The 25,870-nt window shown below is 44.7% G+C and overlaps 1 protein-coding gene across 1 annotated transcript in view; it reads right to left on the bottom strand.

Annotated features, from left to right (window-relative positions):
• EVC2 (EvC ciliary complex subunit 2) overlaps nt 1-25,870 on the bottom strand; it is a 157,295-nt gene that overhangs the window by 8,901 nt on the left and 122,524 nt on the right. Inside the window, exons 17-19 of the mRNA XM_005681893.3 lie at nt 14,586-14,813; nt 5,514-5,728; nt 2,202-2,289 (exon numbers count right to left, since the gene is read on the bottom strand). Coding sequence (XP_005681950.3) covers nt 2,202-2,289; nt 5,514-5,728; nt 14,586-14,813 — 531 coding nt within the window. The remainder of the gene's footprint in view (nt 1-2,201; nt 2,290-5,513; nt 5,729-14,585; nt 14,814-25,870) is intronic.

Raw genomic sequence — 25,870 nt, 5'->3', positions numbered from 1 at the left:
TGTCAAGTCTCTTAGTGACAAAGAAGAAGGGGAATCACAGTGAGCGTCGGAGACGGCTCAGTTCCCACAGAGACCCAGGCCCGGAGCAGCATGTGCTCTGCAGGGCAACACAGCAGGAAGAGCACGTGCTGTGTAGTCACCAACCCCAGGCCGAGTCCTGAGCTCCAAGGAGGACGGTGAGCCCTGGAACCCTAAGCCACCCATTCATACCTTGGTTGCTCTATTTGCAAAATAGAGAAGATAGTTCCTGATTCCCAGCTTTCTGCAGGGATTAAATGAATAACTGATATGAGTGCCTAGGATGATACTTGACGCACAACAGGTGTTCTGGAAATTTCTGCTGCCTCCCCCATCCCCAGTCTGGAGCTCAGGCTAGGAGATGTGGGGTAGAAGAATGTGGGCTCCAATCCTAGCTCCACCGGGCTCCTCAATGTGAGCTTGGGCAATAATGTCCCCCCTGGAGGACCTGTCTATAAGGGGATGATAGTAGAATTGCCAGACAGTGAGATGAATGGCAAGTACTCTCCTGGGTCCTGCCATGAGTGGGTACTCCTCTCTTGCTGTAAATATCAAGAAAGCCCAGGTCAGCTCTCATGTCAAAGAGGAAGAAGCATGTTAGACTCACTACTGACTTTGACGCTTAACCTTGTCTTCCTGTCTGGTGTGATTGGCAGAATAATGGCCTCAAAGGTGTTCATGCCCCATGCCAGAACCTGTGAATATGTCCTTTTACATGGCAAGGGACTTTGTGATGAAGCTTAATGATCATGAGCTGAGAGTATCCTAGACTGATTATCCAGATGAGTCCAACCTCATCATCACACGGGTCCTTAAAAGCACAGTACTTTTCCTGCTGGGGTAGGTCAGAGAGAGATGTGATGACGATGGAAGAAGCATCAGTAAGATGTGATTTGTTGAGTTTGAAGGTAAAAGAAGGGAGCCATGAACTAAGAAATTCAAATGCCTCTAGACACTGGTAACAGCCATCAGCTGACAGCTAGCAAGGAAATGAAAACCTCAGTCCTACAACCACAATGAATCAAATTCTGACAATTACTGGAATGAGGAGGAGACAGATTCTCCCAGAGCCTTAGAAGGAGTACAGACCTGTTGACACTTTAATTTTAGTCTGGTAAAACCCATGCAGGACTTCTGACCCACAGAACAAGAAGATAATAAATTTGTGTTCTGTTAAGCCACTAAATTGGTAGTAATTTGTTACAGCAGCAATAAGAAACTAATACAAGTGAGAAGATGCGTGTGCCTGTGGACAGCTGTGGCCAATCCTGCTGGCTGGACACCAGAAAGTGCCCCTACCCCTGCTCCCTGCTGGCTTTCTTTGGAGGCTGAAAAGGAAGTGTGGAACTTGCAGCCCTCCAGCAACCAGGGATCCATGGGTTGGGTCTCCTCAGGACATGAGTATAATTTGCTTGGTGGCATGTACTTTCTTGGAAAGAAAAGATAGCAGAGTGATTGTGTTCTACCTTCACCCTCTTCACGTGAACACAGACACAGCAGCTGGAATTTCAAGGAGAGGTGGAAAGAATCAGAGTGTAACAGTGACACTGTTAAACTGAAGCAAGGTCAGCAACACCTACCTCCCAATGGCCTGTGACTGGCATAAGCCACTGTCACAAATCACATTTGCTGAGACTCAAAGAAACCAGGAAGCCCGCCTTGGGATGCACATAAAACACCACTGGTAGAGTTATGTAACTCTGCGTATGACTCCGTGTGCACAGCCTTGCGTGCTGTCTCAGGAACACTGGTGAGGGCTGCAGCTCTGGCCAAGAATGAGACTACCTAACCTCAACACAGAAAAGTTGAAACGTGGTGTACAATCTCAGCATTCTCCTTATATGGCCCAGATTTCAATGACTAACTTTGTTCCTGGTAGAACTTACTCTGTGTATATTAAACCTATTTAAGACTGAGAAGAAGACCATTTGGGTGCCTGTCTAATCACAGAAAAGAAACTGACCAGGGCAGTGATTACTGTTGTTTTTGCTGCTGTTGTAACCCCAACTGAATGTCTCCTAGGTGCTGGCCCTGGGCCGGGGCTTTTCACAAATCCTCTTAGCAGTTCCCAAGGTTCCTGTTATCATCTGTGTCCTGCAGGTGAGGAAACGTGGACTGTGAGAAAAAGGTCAAGTTGTAGGCTGGCAAGGGATGGACCCAAGGCACAGTGAACTTGTTCTCACCTGGCCATACAGGGTCACAAAGGTGTCAGTCTCCATATTCTCCAGCAAATCTTCCAGCATGACACTGTCTTCTTGCTCCTTTCTCAGACTAGGGTGAAAACAAAATCTCCATCAGTTCAGTGTTGTTATAAAGTGATCCTACGAGAAGACTGTCTAGTTGGTTAAATAACAAAGTATCAAAAACCTAATCTACATGATTTTAAAAAAAATCCATCAAAAGAGATAGCCAGAAGAAGCTGTCCTCTTTTTAGCTAGATTATCTCGCAAATACATGAATCAGGGACTGCTCACCAGGATGGAGGGCTCCTTCAAGTGAGAATTTTTGTGGGAACTATATGGAGACTTTTCTGTGGCTTTGAAGGGCAACTTGTACTCTGCATGGCTATTAGTATAACTGATATCATCTTGGGCCCTTACAGTATTTCCTGTCCTTCTGCTGACCCACCCAGGACTGTGCAATTAATCACTTCTCTGTCATCAAAGGATTTGTAGTTAATAGATATTGTTTAACAATCATTCAGTTCAGTTCAGTTGCTCAGTCATGTCCGACTCTTTGCGACCCCATGAATCGCAGCACGCCAGACCTCCCTGTTCATCACCATCTCCCAGAGTTGACTCAGACTCATGTCCATCGAGTCGGTGATACCATCCAGCCATCTCATCCTCTGTCGTCCCCTTCTCCTCCTGCCCCCAATCCCTCCCAGCATCAGAGTCTTTTCCAATGAGTCAACTCTTCGCATGAGGTGGCCAAAGTACTGGAGTTTCAGCTTTAGCATCATTCCTTACAAAGAAATCCCAGGGTTGATCTCTTTCAGGATGGACTGGTTGGATCTCCTTGCAGTACAAGGGACTCTCAAGAGTCTTCTCCAACACCACAGTTCAAAAGTATCAATTCTTCGGCGCTCAGCCTTCTTCACAGTCCAACTCTCACATCCATACATGACCACAGGAAAAACCATAGCCTTGACTAGACGGACCTTAGTCGGCAAAGTAATGTCTCTGCTTTTCAATATACTATCTAGGTTGGTCATAACTTTTCTTCCAAGGAGTAAGCGTCTTTTAATTTCATGGCTGCAGTCACCATCTGTGGTGATTTTGGAACCCCCCAAAATAAAGTCTGACACTGTTTCCACTGTTTCCTCATCTATTTCCCATGAAGTGATGGTACCGGATGCCAGGATCTTCGTTTTCTGAAAGTTGAGCTTTAAGCCAACTTTTTCACTCTCCTCTTTCACTTTCATCAAGAGACTTTTTAGTTCCTCTTCACTTTCTGCCATAAGGGTGGTGTCATCTGCATATCTGAGGTTATTGATTATTTCTCCCGGCAGTCTTGATTCCAGCTTGTGTTTCTTCTAGTCCAGCGTTTCTCATGATGTACTCGGCATAGAAGTTAAATAAGCAGGGTGACAATATACAGCCTTGACGAACTCCTTTTCCTATTTGGAACCAGTCTGTTGTTCCATGTCCAGTTCTAATTGTTGCTTCCGGACCTGCATACAGATTTCTCAAGAGGCAGGTTAGGTGGTCTGGTATTCCCATCTCTTTCAGAATTTTCCACAGTTTATTGTGATCCACACAGTCAAAGGCTTTGGCATAGTCAATAAAGCAGAAATAGATGTTTTTCTGGAACTCTCTTGCTTTTTCAATGATCCAGAGGATGTTGGCAATTTGATCTCTGGTTCCTCTGCCTTATCTAAAACCAGCTTGAACATCAGGGAGTTCACGGTTCACGTATTGCTGAAGCCTGGCTTGGAGAATTTTGAGCATTACTTTACTAGCGTGTGAGATGAGTGCAATTGTAACAATCATTCTCTCTCTGCTAAGTCACTTCAATAGTGTCCGACTCTGTGTGACCCCATAGACGGCAGCCCACCAGGCTCCCCAGTCCCTGGGATTCTCCAGGCAAGAACACTGGAGTGGGTTGCCATTTCCTTCTCCAATGAATGAAAGTGAAAAGTGAAAGGGAAGTCGCTCAGTCATGTTCGACTCGTAGCGACCCCATGGACCGCACCTCCTCTGTCCATGGGATTTTCCAGGCAAGAGTACTGGAGTGGGGTGCCATCACCTTCTCCATTAGGGTCAGGTATTCTCTGTGCTTTGTTATTCCCTAGAAAAAGATGAAAACCTTCCCTGAAGTATTCCTGGCATCCAGAGACTAGTTACCCATTCATAAATTTTGACTTAGGAACACACATCCCATTTCCAAGCACCTACCCCATAACATAGGTTACTTAGAAAATTGTCTCAATGGCCCCTTGGTTTAGAGTGAAGCTGTGAAGCCTTCTGGGTTGTTGTCCGCGTGATCCCACTATGTGAGTAAGTTACCCTAGATAAACGGATCCATCGGTTAAATGGAGCTGCCTGCCTTGCTTTTCAGTCTCAAGATGCCTGCTCAGTACAGTGGGTGCTTTTTGATCCCTCTGACCTCCAACGGTGATCCTAATTAGGTGATCTCAGTATTAGCTGTCATGCCTTGTGCTCAAGAACACCAAGGTCTGGGGTCTTCATCCACCACGTGCTCCTGTGTTGAGGTGGGCCCAGAATCATCTCCCAAGGGTGGACCTGGCTCTGACCACAGAAGCTGGGTGGCACCTTATCACATGAGGTCTCCATCAGGCTTCTTGACTTCCCCACAAGGTGGCCTTCCCAGTCTATCCCCTCAGCTGATTAAAGCTGGTATTCTGGGTTATCTATCCTGCCTCTTGCTGGTTATTAGGCCTGGTATGCTGCAATTCATGGGGTCACAAAGAGTCGGACACGACTGAGCGACTGAACTGAACTGAAACCCTGTGAGGGTACAACTCATACAAAAAGCTTGATCCACAGCAATTTTCTCCATAAAGCATGGAATACATTAGGGTGTTAAATATACTAAAATCCATAATCAAGTCCAAGTCAAATCAACATCTCTGAGCATTTTCCTCTGATCAAACAGAGTCAGCCTCTTATGCAATTATTTCAGTGGAACAGAATTGTGCTTTGATGTTGTGTTTACACAGAAAAGCATAATCAAACACATTAAAGTCACCTGTAATCTCACCACACAGAAATCACATCTATTACAATCTGGCCTATTTTCTTTCAATGAATTTGCATTTTCAAAAATGGAGTCATGCTATGTATTATAGTTTTCACCCTGTTCTTCACAATGGAAAATTACAAAGCTGTTAAAAATTGTGTTTTCCGAAAGATACATGTACCCCTGTGTTCACTGCAACACTAGTTACAATAGCCAAGATGTGGAAGCAACCTAAGTGTCCATCCACAGATGAATGCATAAAGAAGATGTCATACACTGGGTCCTTAGCTCACCTCTGCTGGTGACGCTCCAGTAGCTTCTGACCCTTGCTAAGGGCTCGCTGCAGGACAGCAGAGACCTGCCTTTCAGAATCTGTCTCCTCCGGTTCCTGCAGAAGCCCAGGTCCTTCGCCTGCCCACTGCTGCCAACTGTCCAGTGCCCGCTGCAGCTGGGCCGCCTCCTGGTGTGCCAGCTGGTCCTCCAGCTTTCTCTCCAGCTCCTGGAGCTCCTGCACACAGAGGGGCAGGTACTGAGCACAAGGCAGGTGGGCCGAGGGATAAAATCCACCCCTCTTGGCTCGGCGCTGCAAGCCTGGCAGGACCTCCTCTTCTTTTTTAAAATTAATTAATTTATTTTAATTGGAGGCTAATTATTTTACCATACTGTAGTGGGTTTTGCCATACATTGACATGAATCAGCCATGGGTGGACATGTGTTCCCCATCACTGTCCGCCCCCTGCCATCCAGCTGTGTAAACAGCACAATGAGACTGCATCCGGGTCCCTCACACCTCGTGCCTTTGCACATGCTGTGCCCCTACCTGCAGGCCCTTCCCCTGTTTGCCTGGCCAACTCTGAGTCTTCTTTCAAAGACTGGCTTTAGAAGACCCTCCTTGGGGAAACTGCTTTGTGCTGGCCTCAGCCATAGTCCATGATGCTCCTGGCTGGAGCTGCTGGGGGTCCTCACCTGGGTCCACATTCCCTGTGGCAGCCCCCAGAGACATTTCCCTCTTGGGCCGATGCTGAGGTTAGACCAGTCCTTGTGATTCTTATGACTATTTTTGTGACTTCTTGTGAATCTATAATTATTTCAAAATAAAAAAGCTGAAAAATATAATTTTCAGTAAAACTTCAGTATTAAACATTCAGTACAAATTAAATATTAAACAGACACTAAAAAATGAAGGGTAGAAAGATGTGAGGGAACAGAAGCATGTTACGAAGTTAGCAGCTTGTGCCTGCGCACTGGGACAACACCTCAGCCACAACCATCAAGGACCTTGAAAACACAAGGAACACATTCTGGAGGGTACATGGCACACCTGGGCCACACAGCAGGGTCACAAGGAGAGAAAAAGAACATGGCCCGGGTGCTCTGCCATTTTGGGGGTCAAAGGTGGGGTACCTAGGGATCACTGGTTCTCTCTCTGTTGGTGAACTTAAAAGAGCAGGAATTAGGGTGCAGAGAGGGCAAAGCAGGTTCACTCAAGAGGTCAGGTATGTAGGTCAACCAGAACTTCCCAGAAACAGGAACTTCACGGGTGGGGCAGTCTGCTCTTATCTAGTCGTTTAGTTGGCAACCTGTTTATTTCAGTCGGATGTTTTTGAAATGGTTGCCTCGGTAATTAAAAGCTGTCAGGGACTTACTACAGGCTCCCTACATTCCTTGGGAGATACAGACACCCCTTCCTCAACTGCCCACTCACTACCCCTAGTATTTTCCTGTTACAGACTGAATGACTGCTTGTGGCGCCTTAGATCCATATGCTGGATCCCTAATCCTAATCCCTGGATCCTAATGCCTGGAGGTGTGGGCTTTAGGGGTCAGTAGGGCTTCCCAGGTGGCACTAGTGGTAAAGAACCCACCTACCAAGGCAGGAGATGCAAGAGATGCAGGCTCCATCCCTGAGTTGGGAAGATCCCCTGGAGGAGAAAATGGCAACCCACTCCAGTTTTCTTGCTGGGAAAATCTCAGAGGCAGAGGAGCCTGGCAGGCTACAGCCCATAGGATTGCAAAGAGTCAGACAGGACTGCAAGCAGTCATGCATAGGTTTAGACAGACATGAAGGTGGGGCTCCCATGATGGGATTAGTGCTCTTATAGGAAGAAAACGAGATTGGCGCTCTCTCTGTCACGTGATGGCACAGTGAGAAGGCAGCTGTGTGCAAACCACAACGATTCTTCACCAGAAACAGAATTGGCTGGCACCTTGATCTTGGACTTCCCAGCCTCAAGAACAGTGAGAAAATCAATGTCTGTTCTTTAAGCCCTGAAGTCTATGGTGTTTGGACCCAGCAGCACAAGCGGACTGGAACAATGCTCTATTCCTGCTAGAATGTGAGCTCCTGGGGTTGCAGGGCTGCATTTCTACCCCCTCACCTGCAGCCCATGGCACCTGCCTAGCAGCTCACACCTGTTACAGATGTATGTGGGGCATCAGCATGTATTCTACACGATGAAGGCTGGGCTGGACCAGCAAACATGGATCATGCCTCACACCAACCATTCTCAGGTCACGCCCAGCACTGCTCTCAGTGCCCTGCATAGATTCATCTCATTGAATCCTTATAAAAATTACATGGAAACCATACTTCTTTTCCGTTAGCTATGTGGAAACTGAGGCAGAAAGAAAAAGTAATTTTCCAGGTCATGTGATTCTTAAGGGGGCTTCCCAGGTGGCTCAGCAGTGAAGAATCCATCTGCAATGCAGGAAACACAGGACACATGGGCTTGGTTCCTGGATCAGGAAGACCCCCTGGAGGAAGGCATGGCAACCCACTCCAGTATTCTTGTCTGGAGAATCCCATGGAGAGAGGAACCTGGATGGCTGCAGTTCATAGGGTTGTAAAGAGTTGGACATGACTGAAGGGACTCAGCACGTACGTCCATGAATCTTTAGTGGCAGAACAAGAATATGGCGCCAGGTCAGCTGGCTCCATGATTTGGTTTGTGCCCTAACCCCCAAGCTATACTGTCTCTCACTGGCCAAACAAGAAATTGGCAGCCTGAGGCCATCAGAGTCAGAGAATCAGGGAACAAGAGACTATCCACAGTCTGTTTAGGCAGGGAAGAGAGGGTGGCCAGGAAGGTGGGCTTTAGGGGTTACTGGCCAATGTTCTACCGGGGGTGGGGTGAGGGTGGGGTTTGATCCTAAGAGACCTTGGATAGACATCATCAGGTGATGGTCGTCCTTGATCTTCCTAAATTTTGTACAAAACAATCTGCCTTTCTGCAGAGGCGCCAAAGCTTGCATCAAAGTCTCAGAAACATTACTCAAAAATCAAGACATGGAGAAAATGGCCAGAGAGGTAAACTGAGGTCATAGCATGGAGAGTATATAGGTTTTTCCTCCAGTGCTGTGAAAAGTTTGGGATGCTCTGAGTACCGGCTTCTGGCATGATGAGATTTCCAGTTGTTACCATCCTTCTCTTTGCTGCATCCCAAATGGAAACATAACCAAACACAGCATTTCCAACAGCACTAATGAGTTTCCACTCCCATGTTCTGTCAGCGTGCCTGGAGCTGGTCATGGACCAGGCTTCCACTGAGGTGCCAGCCCCAGCCCACTGCATGGGGAAGGAAGGGACAAACCCACACCTGCTAGTGTCCCTGAAACAGGCAGAGCACAGAAAGCTGGCATGTCACACTTTGATTTTCCAAGACCAGGTGAACCCCCGTTGGGAACAAACATATCCTGCAGGTTCTAAGTTGCTGATGGCAGGTTCTCCCAGGGGTCAGTCCTATCCTCAAACCCCTGCCACTTAGCACTACTGGAATCCAAGATGTGGTTCTAGAATTGAATCTAGAATCTGCTGTCTTCACTAGAGTTTCCATGCTGAGGCAGGGACTCTGGGATTGTCTTGTTCATCCCTCTCCCCAGAAGGGAGTAGGCTTCCCAGGTGGCTCAGCTGTAAAGAATTCGCCTGCCAAACAGGAAACCTGGATTGGATCCCTGGGTCTGGAAGATCCCCTGGAGAAGGAAATGGCAACCCACTCCAGTATTCTCACCCAGAGAATCCCATGAACAAAGGAGCCTGGCAGGCTACGATTCATGGAGCCACAAGCATTGGACACGACTGAGTGAACAGCAGCCGCAGCTTCCCAACAGGAAGCAGGCGCCTGGCCTATGGAGTCACAGTAATCAGCATCATCTTATTATTAATAATAATAATGGCAATTAGCACGCACCGAACTTCCACATTGTGCTAGATTCGATTCATGGTATCTTTACATGAATTAATATGTTTGACCTTCATAAACCAGCACAAACTAGGAATTTGTTAATACCCCATTATATAAATAAGTTAGCTAAGGAGCAGAGAGTATAAGGACATGTGAAGTCTCAAGAACCTGAGAGGAGTAACTTCAGGTTTCTCTAACTCGGGGCCCTAGCTCTTGCTCCCATTATCTCAGGAAAGCACTCTGTAGACATCTGTTGAATGAATGGATGGATGGACTGATGGGTAGATGATGAGGATGAAGACAGACAGTTCCAGGTCATTTACTGGGCATGAGGGATTCCGGGGTGAATGAGACATGGCCCCTAGACTCTGGAAACTCACAGTCTAGTGTGGGAGACAGTTGTGCAAACACAGATACAGTGACAGGTAACAGGTCACCTCACGGAATCTAGACGAAGGGTGAGCACAGAGCTAGGAGAAATCAACTCTGCCCAAGGGAATCATGGATGGCTTCACAGAAGAAGCAACATTTGGCTTGTTGCAGCTGCCAGAGAGGAGATTGTAGGGTGGGCAGCAGAAGCTTTCTAGACAGAGGTCCTTCAAAGGAACTGAGGCCTGAATGTATCTCAAGCGTTCAGGAAGGTGCAAGGGCTAAAATGCAGGGTCTGAGGGAGGGAGGGGTAGAGGGGAGATATTAAAATATGGAGCTGGGAATGGGGCTGTCACTAATTATTTTTATTTTTCAGAAATTTTGCTTTGGCTGAAGGGTGGAGGAGACTGCAGGAGGGAAAGAAGGAGGCAGGTGGGAATTGGTGTGAGAACAGGAACTGGGCTTTGCAAGCAGGAGGTGTGGGCTTTGATTCCCAGTTCTGGGACTGTGGTAAAATGAGTTAACAGTCCTAAGCCTCAACTCCATCTGTAGAATGGGAATAAAAACATCTCGGGGCTGACAGAAGGTTTGCACACTTAACACGATGCCCTGGCCCTGATGAGAGCTACTCCTGGTGTGATTTTTTGTTTTCAGGTCTAGATTTGTCTGAGTAGCGAAGCTGGGTGGCAAAGGTCAAAAGTAAGAAAATTAAGGCAGAATCGACAGACTGAGTGACTGGTGGTGAGTGGGCAGTAAGGCAGAGGACAGAAAAGGAAGACGTCCAGTCCAGGCTTGGACAAGTAGATACGCACCAAGCAACTTGCTGCTGCTAAGTCGCTTCACTCGTGTCCGACTCTGTGCGACCCCAGAGACGGCAGCCCACCAGGCTCCCCCGTCCCTGGGATTCTCCAGGCAAGAACACTGGAGTGGGTTGCCATTTCCTTCTCCAAGGCATGAAAGTGAAAAGTGAAAGTAAAGTCGCTCAGTCGTGTACGACTCCTAGCGACCCCATGGACTGCAACCCTCCAGGCTCCTCCGGCCATGGAATTTTCCCGGCAACAGTACTGGAGTGGGGTGCCATTGCCTTCTCCGACGAAGCAACTTAAACTGGATTAAATACAGTGGGTGCAGTTAGCCTGGGGTCACATGATATGTTATGAGTAAGACCATCACATTTAAAGCTGCTCATGATTGCCATTCAACTCCATGATTCAGTTCTGTCCTTTCTGTGGTCCAGTTTCACAAAATGAGTCTAAATGCTTCATCAAATGAAGGGAACCTGACACAGTTTTCTTAGGAATCACTATTTCCAAAGCATTTCATTTCATGCTTTTAAAATTCTGAATGTGTAACAGCTTAAAAGCCCATTCCCAACAGGAAAGTGATTTTCCCAGAATGATCAAATTGCAGGATGAAAGTCTAATATCAAGTGTAAAATGATAGGTTTGTCTTCCCTCCAAATGTAAATCTTCATTAAAAAAAAAAAAACCAAAACAGCATTGTATCCATAGTTTTATCAGTTGCTTCCAATTCAGGACATATTAACTCTTCTACTTCAAGCACATTCGAGAATAAGGAAGCTTTGATGTCACTCAAAAGGGCTTTAACGTAAAATTGAAAATGTAAGCATTGTGCTACCCAATTGCTAGTAGAAACGAGGGTTGTTGCAAGTAAAAAGGGCCATTAGGTGTCTTAGGGTTGAATTGAGTTGTTTCTCACAGAGTTCATAAGCTCCTCCTTCCCCTCTATACTTCATTATAATGAAGAGATGAATTGGGAATTAAAAGCCAGCAGCTCCTAGTGTCTCACTTTGTTGCTTATTTGCTTGACACGTGACCATGGTCCTGCCCCTCCTCTGAAGACCTCACCTCCTTCACCTGTAATTCCAAGAGGTGGCCTTGCCTCCATGCCAATCACCTACCAGTGATACTCCCTGTGGGTTTTGGGTAAATATCTTGCATGATTTCCTCCTATTACTAATTTGCTAAGGAGTCTTACATTGGATGAGCGCTGAATTCAATAAATTACCTGTTCTGTTCATACCAAAATAATCACAGGAATTGTGTTTCTTTAATCTGTTAATCTGATGAATTTTGTTCACACATGTTTCAGTGTTAAACCAACCTTATCTTCCGGGGAAAAACTCATACTGGTCGTGCTGTATCTTTTTATAGATGATTGGATTATTCATTAATATTTTGTTAGGCTCATAGGTAAGACTAAACTGTATTCTTTCTCATACTAGTCATGGCTGGTTGTGGTGTCAAGGTTATATGAGCTTCATGAAAGGAGGAATATTCCCTACTTTTTTTATCATCTGAATGATCTGCATATGAGATTGGAAATTTTTGCTACCTTAAGGTTTGGTGGAGTTCGCCTATAAAACCATCAAGGTTAGATATTTGTGTGTGTGTCAGAAGATTCTGAAACTATTGAATCAATTTCTTTCATGGTAACAGGACTATGGAGATTTTTTTCTACTTGAGCCAATTTTTGTGAGCTATAATTTTTTTAAGAAATGTTGAAATTCACCTACATAAAATTATTGCTCATAGAATTCTCGTATTTTTAAAACCTCTTGGGCATCTATTGTCATGTTGCCTTTTATATTTCTGATGTTACTTCTTTATCTCTTTTTTAAATGGTCAATCTTGCCAGATAATTGCATATCTAATTTAATTCATCACCTTGGAGATTTTCTGACTAAATGGCTAAAGTATTTTTTAATTCCTTTGTCCTGTTGGCAGAAACCTTTGATGACAAACTCACAGAGGGGACTCCCCGCCCCCAACCCTGGCAGGGCTGAAGATGGACAGGTGATCCTCCTTTGAACGCAAGTGGCTTCCCCCCCCGACCACCCACCCTCCGCACCAACCCCACTGGTTGCTCTTCTCCTCAGGACATCCCACAGCCCCACCTCCTGGTCCTTCAGATTAACCCCCCAACCCCTGGAGGTCCTGGTTTTCTCCCTTTGCTTTTGGATTTCAGCCTCTGGGTTTGCATTCATCTCTTTCTGTGAGTTCAGACTTTTCCAAGCTATCCTCATCCCTTGGGGATTTTCCTCATCCTACTGTGAGCTCACAAAGCAAGAAAAAGTACATTGATTTTTATTTATCCAGTGTCGGATGTTTTGTGCTGGGATATCCACAAGGTTTCCCCTTCCTTCCTATCCCTACAAGCAGGTTTCACAGTGCAGGGTGACCTCTATTTGCTGGAAAAATAGCCTGGACTCTTCAGCATCTGGGCTTCCCAGGTGGCGCAGTAGGAAAGAGTCTGCCTGCCAATGTGGAAGACACAGGAGATGCAGGTTCGATCCCGGGGACGGGAAGATCCCCTGGAGAAGGAGATGGCAACCCACTACAGTATTCTCGTCTGGGAAATCCCATGGACAGAGGAGCCTGGCAGGCTACAGTCCATGGGGTTACAAAGAGTCGGACACGACAGAGCAACCAAGCACACATGCTTCAGAGTCCAACGTTATTTATGATTTTCTATGAAGCAATGGGAACCTCCATTGATGGGATCAACTGAGATATCTGTGGACATGACCCGGGGCTAAAGTCAGAAAATAATAGATTTTACTTACTAGCTCTGTGGACCTTGGAAAAACTTGGAAAAAGCTTGACCTGCCACTTGCCCGAATCTCATTTCTTTACTTGAGAATTGGGCACAGAAACACTACTGAGTTCACAGCATGGCTCAGCGATTAACTGACATAATGTCTGACAAAAAGCATAATTGCCAAAAGGCATAAAATTGCAACTTATTATTAATCATGCTTAAATGATCGTCTTAAGATGCATGATTGAGTAAAGAATTATTAATGCTTAAATGAGAGCATGCCCATTTCACACAGCTCGTTAGTGCTCTCCTGCCACACACACGGCACTCAATAAATGTGAGTTCCATTTAGGTGACTATTATAATAATACATAAAATTCTAAAATTACACATACAGGAACTAAAATTAGTCCTCAAAGCAGTTACGTCACTAGCTTTTGTGTTATGAATATACCTTCCACACCTTGAAAACATACAGCATGTAGAAATAATGGTAATAATTAAAATTTTGAAAATAAAAACAAATCCAATACTTCATAACATCTAAGGCGCCCTTCACTGAAAGCTGTGCTAAGTTGCTTCAGGCATGTCCAATGCTTTGTGACCCCACGGACTGTAGCCTACCAGGCTACTCTGTCCATGGGATTCTCCAGGCAAGAACAGTGGAGTGGGTTGCCATGCCCTCCTCCAGGGGATCTTCCCAACCCATGGATCCAACATGCATCTCCTATATCTCCCGCATTGGCAGGTGGGTTCTTTACTGCTGGTGCCACCTGGGAAGCCCTCATTGAAAGCTACACAGCTACTTTTCATGGTGGTGGTGGTTTAGTTGCTAAGTCGTGTCTGACTCTTGGGATCCCATGGACTGGGAACCTACCAGGCTTCTGTGTCCATGGGATTCTCCAGGCAAGAATACTGGGGTGGGTTGCCATTTCTCTCTCTACTTTTCATAGCACTCTCAAAGAAACAAACAGCTGCTGGCTGCAAGAGGAATCCCAGGTTCCCAGATGTTAAAAATGCTAACATTTAAAAGGTTTGCTTTCTGAAGGCAATGAAATAGAGGAGCCTTGGGCAGCAACAGTGCACCAGCCTCCCACGTAAGTTACCTCACTCAGCCCTCCCCAGGACCCCTCGGCAGGGACAGGACGGCAGATCATCCATCCGATGGTGGGAGAAATGGAGGCAGTCACCAGAAAGAACCACTGAGGGATGCAGTGTAGCGGGCATCCTTTCCTTCCTGGGTCCTGCACTCACCGGGCTGTGTGACTCCAGAATCTGCATGCAGGCTGACTTGGTCAGGGTCTCCGATGCGCTCAGCTCCTCCAGAAGCAGGTCCTGGATGCTCAGGAGGGCGGTGTACGCCCACAGGGTTCTGGCCATCCTCCCCGCCTTCTGAAACTGCAGGGAGACGAGGGACTCGGCAAAGAGTCCCTCCTGGGCCTCCAGCTGCTGCACTCTCTCCCGAAGCAATTCTCCTCGGACCTGGGAGGGGCCAGCCAGAGATCAGAGAGCCGTAAGTAAGGGGAGGGCAGAGGATAGAACGTGCAGCTTGCAAATAGCAGCCGGTATCGGTGGTATTTGTATCGGTGCAGGTAGGCAGCCAGTCATCCAGTCAGAACCCTGAGGAAGGTCTCAAGAGTTAGAAGCAACAGTACTGGAATCTCAGCATGCAATTTAAGACAGCAAGGGCACCTCCGCTCATAAAGACGCTCACTGCAGGGCTTTTGGAATCTAGCTGTTCATTCCACATTTATCATTCTTGGAGGGAAACTGAACTGTGTTGCTCTCCAGGGAAAAATCCTTCAAGCTTCCCCATCCTACAGGATGAAAGTTCAGTCTTCCTAACAAGTTCTCCAAGCCCTTCCCACCCCTATCCAGGCTAAGGTCTGTTTCGCCACCGCCACCCCACACCTAGACTTCCATACCCGTGATGGCTCATGCCCTGCCCACCAGGCTCCTTGCATCCACAAATCCAAACTCTTTGCTATGATTCAAATTCCACGCATCCTCGTCCTCCGGAAAACCTCCCGTTTGTTCCCTGCATCTCTGGTTCCCAAGGAGCCACTTTGAAGCATCCTCACTTTGCATATCTATCGCCCCCTTCTCTGTGTTTCCTTCATCTCTCAAGTTTCTCTTCCCAGTTGGCACCGTACTGTTTACCCCAGCAGAACAAAACTCCTCTGGGGGAGGGCTTTAGCACCTGAAGGGCTCAGAAGAAATTCTAAATGAAGGAATCCTTCACTCAACTAAGTAAGTATTGGGGAGACCCGGGTTCAATCCCTGGGTTGGGAAGATCTCCTGGAGAAGGAAATGGCAACCCACTCCAGTATTCTTGCCTGGAAAATCCCATGCACAGAAGAGCCTGTTAGGCTACAGTCTATGAGGTCGCAAAGAGTCAGACACGACTGAGCGACTTTACTTCACTTTGCATATCTATCGTCCCCTTCTCTGTGTTTCCTTCATCTCTCAAGCTCCTCTTCCCAGTTGGCACCAGCAGAACAAAACTCCTCTGGGGGAGGACCTTAGCATCTGAAGGGCTCAGAAGAAATTCTAAATGAAAGAATCCTTCACTCAACTAAGTATGAATAATTTGTTCATTCCAGCATCTCTACATTTTTTCCTCCACATCATTACCTCTTACACTTTCTCTAGAAAACCTGCTACAGAGAACATAGTCTAATAGATGGTAAAGAATCTGCTTGCAATATAGGAGACCCGGATTTGATCTCTGGGTCGGGAAGATTCCCTGGAGGAGGAAATGGCAACCCACTCCAGTATTCTCACCTGGAGAATTCCATGATAGAGGAGCCTGGTGAGCTACAGGCCATGGGGTTACAGAGTCAAACATGACTGAGCTCATGCAACTCAACTCTCTGATTTCACCACTTGAGCCCCTAAGGGTAAGTATACATTCCACTCCCCTGCCCGGGAAGCTAAAGCACAACCCCCAACGTAGCCTGCATAAGCACCATATCTTGATGAGGCCCTTAATTTCACCTTTAACGGTTTATGGAATTATATTCCCAGTAGCCCAAAGTTAAAGCAATCCAAATGCCCCTCAACAGATGGAGGGATAAACAGAACAGGCTCCTTATCTACATGATGGGATATTATGCAGCCTTGAAAAGGAAGTAAATTCAAGCAGATGCTACAGTGTGGATGACAGGGAAATCAACCAGTCACAAATGCATGAATCCCATAGGATTCTGCTTATATGAGTCTCCTAGAACAGTCAAGTTCATAGGGTCAGAACATAGGATGGTGGTTGCCAAAGGCTGGGGAGAGGAGCGTTGGCAGTTAGTGCTTAATGGGGACAAAGTTTCATTTTGGGAAGACAAACAATTTCTGGGGATGGATGGTGTTAATGGTTGTGCACAATGTTAATGTACTTAACACCACTGAACTGGACACTGAGAATATGGTTAAGATGGCACATTTCATGTTATGTATATTTTACCACCAAAAAAATTGAAAAAATGTTTGTGAAACGTTTTTTCCTATCGCGTAACCTATTTTTAAGAGTCACGTGTTTGTATTTAGAGGTTTTAAAGTAGTTGGCATATTTTCCTGATGTAGAGGCTGGCAGAAGATGATGCCCTGGGTTCTCCCATGTCTGTACAATTTTCTTGTCCCCATTGTGTGTCCTTCAGAGGAGAGCAAGTCCCAGCTTGAAAGGCTCAGATTTCACCTATATGATCTGTCCTTCAGAAAAAAACTCTGCCACAGGGAGGAGGGAAAAAGTGCCCCAAAGAAGCAAATAGTATACTTTGGGTGTTGTTGGCTGGAAAAGAAAATTATGCTGAGGGTAATTTCACAGGCTTCTTGGAGAGGTGGTCCTGGCCATAGGCCCTGGAGAAGGAAGAATGACAAAGGAAACTAGTTCTTTAAGACACACTCTGGGGACCTGCATATTTAGCTCACAAAACAGCCCACTATTATCAGGGACCAGAGGCAATAACATGCAGAACCACAGCATGAAACAGTTCCTCCGCAAGTTGTTATTATTCAGCCGCTAAGTTGTGTCCAGCTCTTTGTGACTGCATGGACTGCAGCATGCCAGGCTTCCCTATCCCTCACTATCACTCAGAGTTTGCACAAACTCATGTCCATTGAGTTGGTGATGCCATCTAGCCATCTTATCCTCTGTCACCCCCTTCTCCTCCAGCCTGCAATCGTTCCCAGCGTCAGGGTCTTTTCTAGTGAGTCAACTCTTTCCATCTGGTGATCAAAGTATTGGAGTTTCAGCTTCAATCCTTCCAATGAATACTGAGGGTTGATTTCCTTAGGACTGACTGGTTTGATCTCCTTGCAGTCCAAGGGACTCTCAAAAGTGTTCTCCAACACCACAATTTGTAAGCATCGATTCTTTGGCACTCAGCCTTCTTTATGGTCCAACTCTCACATCCACACATGACTACTAGAAAAACCACAACTTGAACTATACAGACCTTGGTCAGCAAAGGGACATGTCTGCTTTTTGAGAACTTCATTTCCCTGCTCGGAGGAAACATGAAGCCTTGTTATCAAAAGGATGTTACTAGACCCCACTCCTTCCTGGTTTGGAGCACCAGCTGAACAGCCATCTGCCTGGTGATCTGTAACCAGATCATAGGCTCAATTCAGTTTGTTTCCTGTATCTCAGGGATCACTTTTGATTATTGTCCAGGTCAAGAAGCAACAGTTAGAACCAGACATGGAACAATGGACTGGTTCCAAACTGGGGAAGGAGTATATCAGGGCTTTACATGTCACCCTAACTTATATGCAGAGTACATCATGAAAAATGCCAGGCTGAATGAAGCACAAGCTGGAATCAAGATTGCTGGGAGAAATATCAATAACCTCAGATACGCAGATGACACCACCCTTATGGCAGAAAGTGAAGAGGAACTAAAAAGCCTCTTGATGAAGGTGAAAGTGGAGAGTGAAAAAAATAGCTTAAAACTCAACATTCAGAAAACTAAGGTCATGGCATTAAGTCCCATCATTTCATGGCAAATTAATAGGGAAACAAGGGAAACAGTGACAGACTGTATTTTCTTGGGCTCCAAAATCACTGCAGATGGTGACTGCAGCCATGAAGTTAAAAGATGCTTGCTCCTTGGAGGAAAAGCTATGACCAACTTAGACAGCATATTAAAAAGCAGAGACATTACTTTGCTGACAAAGGTCCGTCTAGTCAAAGCTATGGCTTTTCCAGTGGTCATGTATGGATGTGAGAGTTGGACTATAAAGAAAGCTGAGCACCTAAGAATTGATGCTTTTGAACTTGTGTTGTTGGAGAAGACTCTTGAGTCCCTTAGACTGCAAGGAGATCAAACCAGTCAATCCTAAAGGAAATCATTTCTGAATATTCATTGGAAGGACTGATGCTGAAGCTGAAGCTCCAATACTTTGGCCACCTAATGCGAAGAGCTGACTCATTAGAAAAGACCCAGATGCTGGGAAAGATTGAGGGCAGGAGGAGAAGGAGACAACAGAGAACGGGATGGTTAGATTAGCATCACTGACTCAATGGACATGAGTTTGAGCAAACTCTGGAAATTGGTGATGGACAGAGAAGCCTGGCATACTGCAGTCCATGAGGTCGCAAAGAGTCAGACTTGACTGATCGTCTGAACAATAACCAGTGTTTTCAAAAAACGATTGTTTCATATATTTTGTTCATTCCTTTTTGTTGTGTTTTAGGTGAGGGGATAATTTAATGCTTTAATTCTGTCTTGCGTGTGTGTTAGTTGCTCAGTCGTGTCCTACTCTTTGTGACCCCACGGACTGTAGCCCTCCAGGCTCTTTTGTCCATGGGATTCTCCAGGCAAGAATACTGGAGTGGGTTGCCATTTCTTTCTCCAAATTCTGTCTTGGCCCAAAGCAAAATGAGTAGAATTATTTTGATTATTAAATAATCCACTATTTTTAATTGACTATAACAGTGCCTGACACATTGGAGTGTTCAATGATGGTTAGCAGTTGTTGTTTATTGTTCATTTTAATTTTATTATTAAAGGTAGGACATGGTTGGTGCCAGGCTCCCCTGGTGGCTCGGTGACAAAGACTCCGCCTGCAATACAGGAGTTACAGGTCAATCCCTGGGTTGGGAAGATCCCCTGGAAGAGGGCATGGCAACCCACTCCAGTATTCTTACCTGGAGAATCCCAAGGACAGAGGAATCTGGTCCATGGGGTCACAAAGGTTCAGACAGGGCTGAAGTGACTGAGCATCCAGGCACATGGTTGGTGCCATAAAGGAGGTCTTTATACAGGGCTACGATAGTTTAGAGGATGGAGAAGGGGAAGGGGGAGGGGAAAGTTGTGACGACCTCGGTATTTGAGCTGGATATTGAAGGACCCAGGCATTCAGGAAGAGGGACCAGCAAACCAGAGGCACTGAGGCTGGAATGCACGGGGTCCCTATGGGATTAGTGAGAGGGTGAATCAGACCAAAATTGAGAGGAAAAGTGGAAGATAAGGTCATAGAGGTCAGACAGAGACCACAGCACAAAGACCTTCACCACCAGGTGAAAGTAGGTAGCCTTTCTCTGGAGGCAATAGAAAGGGGGCTATGGAAAGCTTTCTGAAGTTCTTAAAAAGGAAAAATGTGAGTGATGAGAGATAAATAAGAAAAGGATGAAAGGTCCCCTCATGACACACCTGCCATGAGCTAAATTTTCATGTTTCCAATCTTCCCCGCCTTTGAACAGGTAACGGCCCCAGTAAGCTATAAGGTCTAGTCCCCTGGAGACATGCAGGGTACAGTGAGGTGGCCAGGAGGGATATCTCATTTTATTTATGCAAAACTGAAAGTTGCTCAGTCATGTCCGACTCTTTGCAACCCCATGGACTATACAATCCATGGAATTCTCCAGGCCAGAATGGGTAGCCTTTCTCTTCTCCAGGGGATCTTCCCAACCCAGGGATCGAACCCAGGTCTCGCGCATTGCAGGCAGATTCTTTACCAGTTGAGCCACAAGGGAAGCCCTATGTATGCAAAGTTATTCCTAAAATGGAGGATAAGTGTAAAGCCTTTTGTATATACTGCAAGAACAACTTGGACAGTGAAATTAAGAAAAGAAAAATTCTTTAACAACCTATTTCTTTCTTCTTTGGAAAACTTAATTTGTTAATTCCAGCACCATGAGAATGTGCCCCTAAAGGGGGCTTTCATCCTTGTCTAAAAGAACTCCTGGGAAAAGATACAGATTTGCATTTCTATGAAGTATTAATGACAGATTTAATTAAATATTCAAGCTACCTAAAGTAATAAAAATTCACTTCCAAAACAGTGTGCTGCTAAATAGTCTTATTTTAAATGTGAAGCTCAAACAATTTCCTAGTTTCCCTGACAGAATGTGCATTTTGAAGGAGTTTCTTCTATGCTCTCTCTGATGTCCTTTATCGCAAAATAAAATCAACCTGTCAATCAGCAGAGAATTACTGGGACTCTAAGCAGTTCAAGACATCACACCCCTCCTCCCAGCACAAGTTTGGAAACAAATACAACTGGATGCATGGGTGAGCCAGCCAGACACCAAATGTCAGCTTTAATATTGATGAAACTAGATTGGAGAATGTGGCTCAGATGAGTTTACAAAGGAGTGGACACACCCCAAACTAACCGGCTTCCCCCCTAAGCTCATCACATCATGGTCAGAGAATTGGGGCTTCCTGCAGGCAGGCAGGCTTCTAAAGAGAGGGGGAAGCTCAGTTCCTTCTTTAATACCACCAATCAGATAGCACCCTTCTTGGAGAGAAGTGGGCAAGGAATGGAAAGAGGCCAGGATGTCACCAGCAAAGAGAAAGGAAAGCCAGAGGTCAGAAAGGAGTCACATCAGGAATTTTATAACCAAATGCTGGGAGGAGATGTTGATGAAACACTATTTAAATATAAGCATTCACTCCTATTTGAGTGGCTGGCCACTTCCCAAAGCAGGTCAGTCTACATCATGCTCTGCTGGATGGATTCAAAATTTAAAACTTTCTCCTTTATCTTGCATCAAGAAGGGGGTGGACTCAGTAAAGGTATCTTCATATTTGTTGACTGAAATAGCACCCTGCTAAATAAACATCATTACTTAAGATAGAAAAGTCGATTTCTATGCCTGGAAAGACATTTCCACCCATCCCATCATCTAGATCATTAAAGTGCAAAAATCTCAAACAGATTAATTTGACTTTGGAGGCCAGTGGGCTTTGATTAAACCAGTCAGTGTAGTTTTGTTTATGGATGATCTGTAGTCTCTTATGAACTCTTACCACCGAAGTAGCTATGTGACCTAAACAAATTGCTTAACTTCTCTGAGTCTTGGTTTTGTATGTGTAAAGCAAACAATAAGATAATAGGTGACAATGTCTAGTATAGTCTGTGGTTTAAGCCCCTAATAAACAGTAGCTGCCATATTCTTACTACTACTATTATTTTCACTATCATTACTGTAATTAGTTAAATAGAGCTTCCTTTGGGTTGCTGTAAAGATAAAAGACAATAGCTTATAATACTGAGAGTTTTCTTTCCTCCTTTAGGAAATTTCTTCATTTCTAATTATAAAACACACACAATGGAGAAAAATATTAACTATTGAGATTCCTGGTGAGAGACAGTAGATTTATAACATGCATCTACCATTCTACTTAAGGCTATTTAAGGCTATTCTACTCAAGTGAAGCTTTACCTACTGACTACTAAAAATCTCAGTCCTCTTCCCTCATTTGGCTCCTGACATGTGCAGCAAGGCAGGAGACTTGTCTTCTCCGGGAACTCTGACCAGACTTCAGAAAAATTCTAAAACTACTGTTGTTGGGAGTTCTCCAAGTTCATGGTTCAGCCCAATCACACCAGAGTGAAGGTCACAGTCTGCAAACCCCAGTTACAGCTCAGAGACTCCATGCAGTTTTTAAGTACTCCACTCTTAAACATGAGAAGACCACGAAGGATGGCCACTTTCCTGGGAAAACTTTAATGAATGTAGAGGTAGCAATAAATATGCGGGAATTGAACAAAAAACTTGAAAAATGAATGTTCTCAGAGAGATATAAGAGCTATAGAAGCCTTAAAACAACAAGAGAATGTTCTTTCTTTAAGAAGAGAGTGTTGAGAGAGGGGAAAAAAAGCTCTTGAAAAAATTAAAATTAAAAATATAAATAAAAATTCAAGGGCTTCCCTGGTGGCTCAATGGTGAGGAATCTGCTTACCAATTCGGGGGACATGGGTTCAGTCCCTGGTCCAGGAGGATCTCACATGCTGCAGGGCAACTGGGCCGTGGGCCATAATTACTGAGTTCATGCTGTAGAGCCAGTGCCCCACAAGAGAGGCCACTGAAATGAGCAGCCCGGGTGCCACAACTAGAGAGTGGCCCCCATTCGCCACAACCAGAGAAAACCTGCCCAGCAAAGAAGACTCAGAACAGCCAAAATAAATAAATAAATAAAATTTAAAAAAACATACAACTCAAAGGTTTGAAAAATAAAACTTAAGATGTTCCCCAGAATGTAAAGCAGAAGAACAAAGAGAAGGAAATTAGTAAAAAAAGAAAAATAGATAAACGGTCTGACCTCTGAATAATTAGAGATCTACAAAGGCAGATTAAAGGCCAGGAGTAAATCATCAAAATTAGTCACGAACATTTTCCCGAATTCCAAGATGGGTCAAAGTATCCATCAATTATGGGGCAGAAGGAAATATTTTCAGTCTTGCAAAATTTTACAATATTAAATCCTCCATGTGTCCTTTCCTTGGAAACTAATACAGGATATATTTCAATGGGGAAACAATGGAAACAGTGGCTGACTTTATTTTGGGGGCTCCAAAATCACTGCAGATGGTGACTGCAGCCATGAAATTAAAAGATGCTTGCTCCTTGGAAGAAAAGTTATGACCAACCTAGATAGCATATTCAAAAGCAAAGGTCTGTCTAGTCCAAAGCTATGGTTTTTCCAGTAGTCATGTATGGATGTGAGAGTTGGACTGTGAAGAAAGCTGAGCGCCAAAGAATTGATGCTTTTGATCTGTGGTGTTGGAGAAGATTCTTGAGAGTCCCTTAGACTGCAAGGAGATCCAAGCAGTCCATCGTAAAGGAAATCAGTCTTGAATATTCATTGGAAGGGCTGATGCTGAAGCTGAAGCTGCAATACTTTGGCCACCTAATTCAAAAAACTGACATTGGAAAAGACCCTGATGCTGAGAAAGATTGAAGGCAGGAGAAGGGGATGACAGAGGATGAGATGGTTGGATGCCATCACTGACTCGATGGACATGAGTTTGAGCAAGTTCTGGGGCTTGGTGATGGACAGGGAAGCCTGGCATGCTGCAGTCCATGGAGTCGCAAAGAGTCAGACACAACTGAGTGACTGAACTGACTGTATTTCATTAAAGGAACATATCAGGAAAGAGAAGGGTGAAGGGAATTCGTAGCATGACTTCAAGATGGCAGCTGTGCATGAAGTACAGAGGCCAATGCCTGCTTTGGAGCACAGCTCTCCAGAGGCACAGAGAGAGATGTCCTCAAGAAGATGGAATTAATAGACAACATGACTTGTGTGATGGTCTTGATAGGATATTTGGCCATCCACCAAGAAGTGACTGAATTAGTGATAAGTACATAGAAAAGTAACCAAAGAAAAAGAAACCAAAGGACAATAATGACTCCAGAAAAAACTGAAAGTTATATAGGAAAAAAATAAATCTGTTTTTATATGGCTCAGATGTGGATACTTTTTAAATAATCATAGTAATAGAAACCTTAAATACAGATCTAACTGCATTGAATATGGGGGAGAATAGGAAGGGCTCATGTGTTGCACGATGATAGAAGAAAGACAGCTATATCTTATCTTCTACAAAGAAAAGTGAATAGATAATACCCAAAACAGACAACAGAAACAGACAAAATACCCAAAAGAAACAGGAAGACAGTAAGAATTAAAGATTTTAAAATTTAATAAATAAATTAAAAATAAGTAAATTGCAAAGGAAAAAAAAAAAAGAAACAGGAAGACAAGCATGGTATTAACGATACGGAGGTAAACAGCAGAAGATTACAAGTTGTTACCTCCTGGGGATTTGCAAATGTGTGTGTGTGTGGCTGAGAGGGCTGCTTTTTGGGAGGCACAAAATTCATAGAGTTACACGACTCTTTAAAAGAATGCATACATGCATAAGTTTGATAAAAATGAAAAGTGAAATTGTAGAAAAATGTTACTACAACCAAACTATCCAAAGATAACCATGACAACATTTTGGTATGAGAAAAGTAGAAGTAGAATAAAAAGACTGGAAAGGTAAGCTGAAGACTGTTTGTAAGGTCTTGAATGTAATGCTCAGGAATCTAGGCTTTGTTTCGGAGCAGTGGGAACCTATGAAGCTTCTCTTAGGAACTTTGCTCAATATTCCGTAATAACCTAAATGGAAAAAGAATTTACCAAGAATAGATATGTATGCCTATCACTGAATCACTTTGTTGTATACACCTGAAACTAACACAACACTGTTAATCAACTGTACTTCAATATAAGATAGAAATTAAAAACAAGGAAATTCCCTTAAACTGGTGCTTCAGGGAGATGACTCTGACAGACTCTGCCTTGAGGGGTAAAACAGGGTCAAGAGCAGACAGGAAGAGAACCATCTGGAGGCTTTCCCGGTCTTTGTAGGTGGATGAATGGATTTTCCCTTCCAAAGTACTTTTTTTTTTTTCCCCCTCTCCCAAGCTTTATAAGGACCTGCACCATCAATTTTCTCTCTTTTCAGGTCATCTGAAAAAGCACATTATTCTCATGCTTAAGCTCCAGTCACTTTTGAAATGACAGGTATGTGAGGAGCTGTTGCTGACAGAAGCTGTTCCTGCTCCAGTCACCTCTGCATAATTGCCGAGGCTGCTGCAAAAACACACTGGGGTGCATGGTCGATTGCCGTGCAGGAGTTTCACTCCTGATGAAGGGATTGCTAATGAAGTGTGCAAGCATGGCATATTCTGAAACCTGGAAACAGTGAATGAATAATGAATGGGTGAATGGTTATGCGGCAGACACGGCACAAAGACAGAGGGCATCATTAAGACAATACCAGAAATCATGGGTGAGCAGAAAATACAGTCTTGCCATTCTCATTTATATTTGAATGTCCCTAAAGATATATATGAGGTCTCCTGCATGGCAGGCAGATTCGTTACCATCTCAGCCACCAGGGAAGCCCAAAGATATATATGAGAAATTTGTATATCAGTTCAGTTCAGCCACTCAGTTGTGTCTGATTCTTTGCGACCCCATGGACTGCAGCATGCAAGGCTTCCCTGTCCATCACCAATTCTTGGAGCTTGCTCAAACTCATGTCCATCAAATCGGTGATGCCATCCAACCATCTCATCCTCTGTCATCCCCTTCTCCTCCTGCCTTCAGTCTTTCCCAGGATCAGGGTTTTTTCCAATGAGTCACTGCTTCACATCAGGTGGCCAAAGTAATGGAGCTTTAGCTTCAGCATCAGCCCTTCCAACGAATAGTCCGGATTGATTTCCTTTAGGATTGACTGGCTTGATCTCCTTGCAGTCTAAG

This window comes from Capra hircus, chromosome 6, assembly GCF_001704415.2.
Source record: "Capra hircus breed San Clemente chromosome 6, ASM170441v1, whole genome shotgun sequence".
Lineage (NCBI taxonomy): Eukaryota > Metazoa > Chordata > Mammalia > Artiodactyla > Bovidae > Capra > Capra hircus.
The sequence above is the reverse complement of the archived record's forward strand: the minus strand, read 5'-3'. Positions and strand labels throughout refer to the sequence as shown.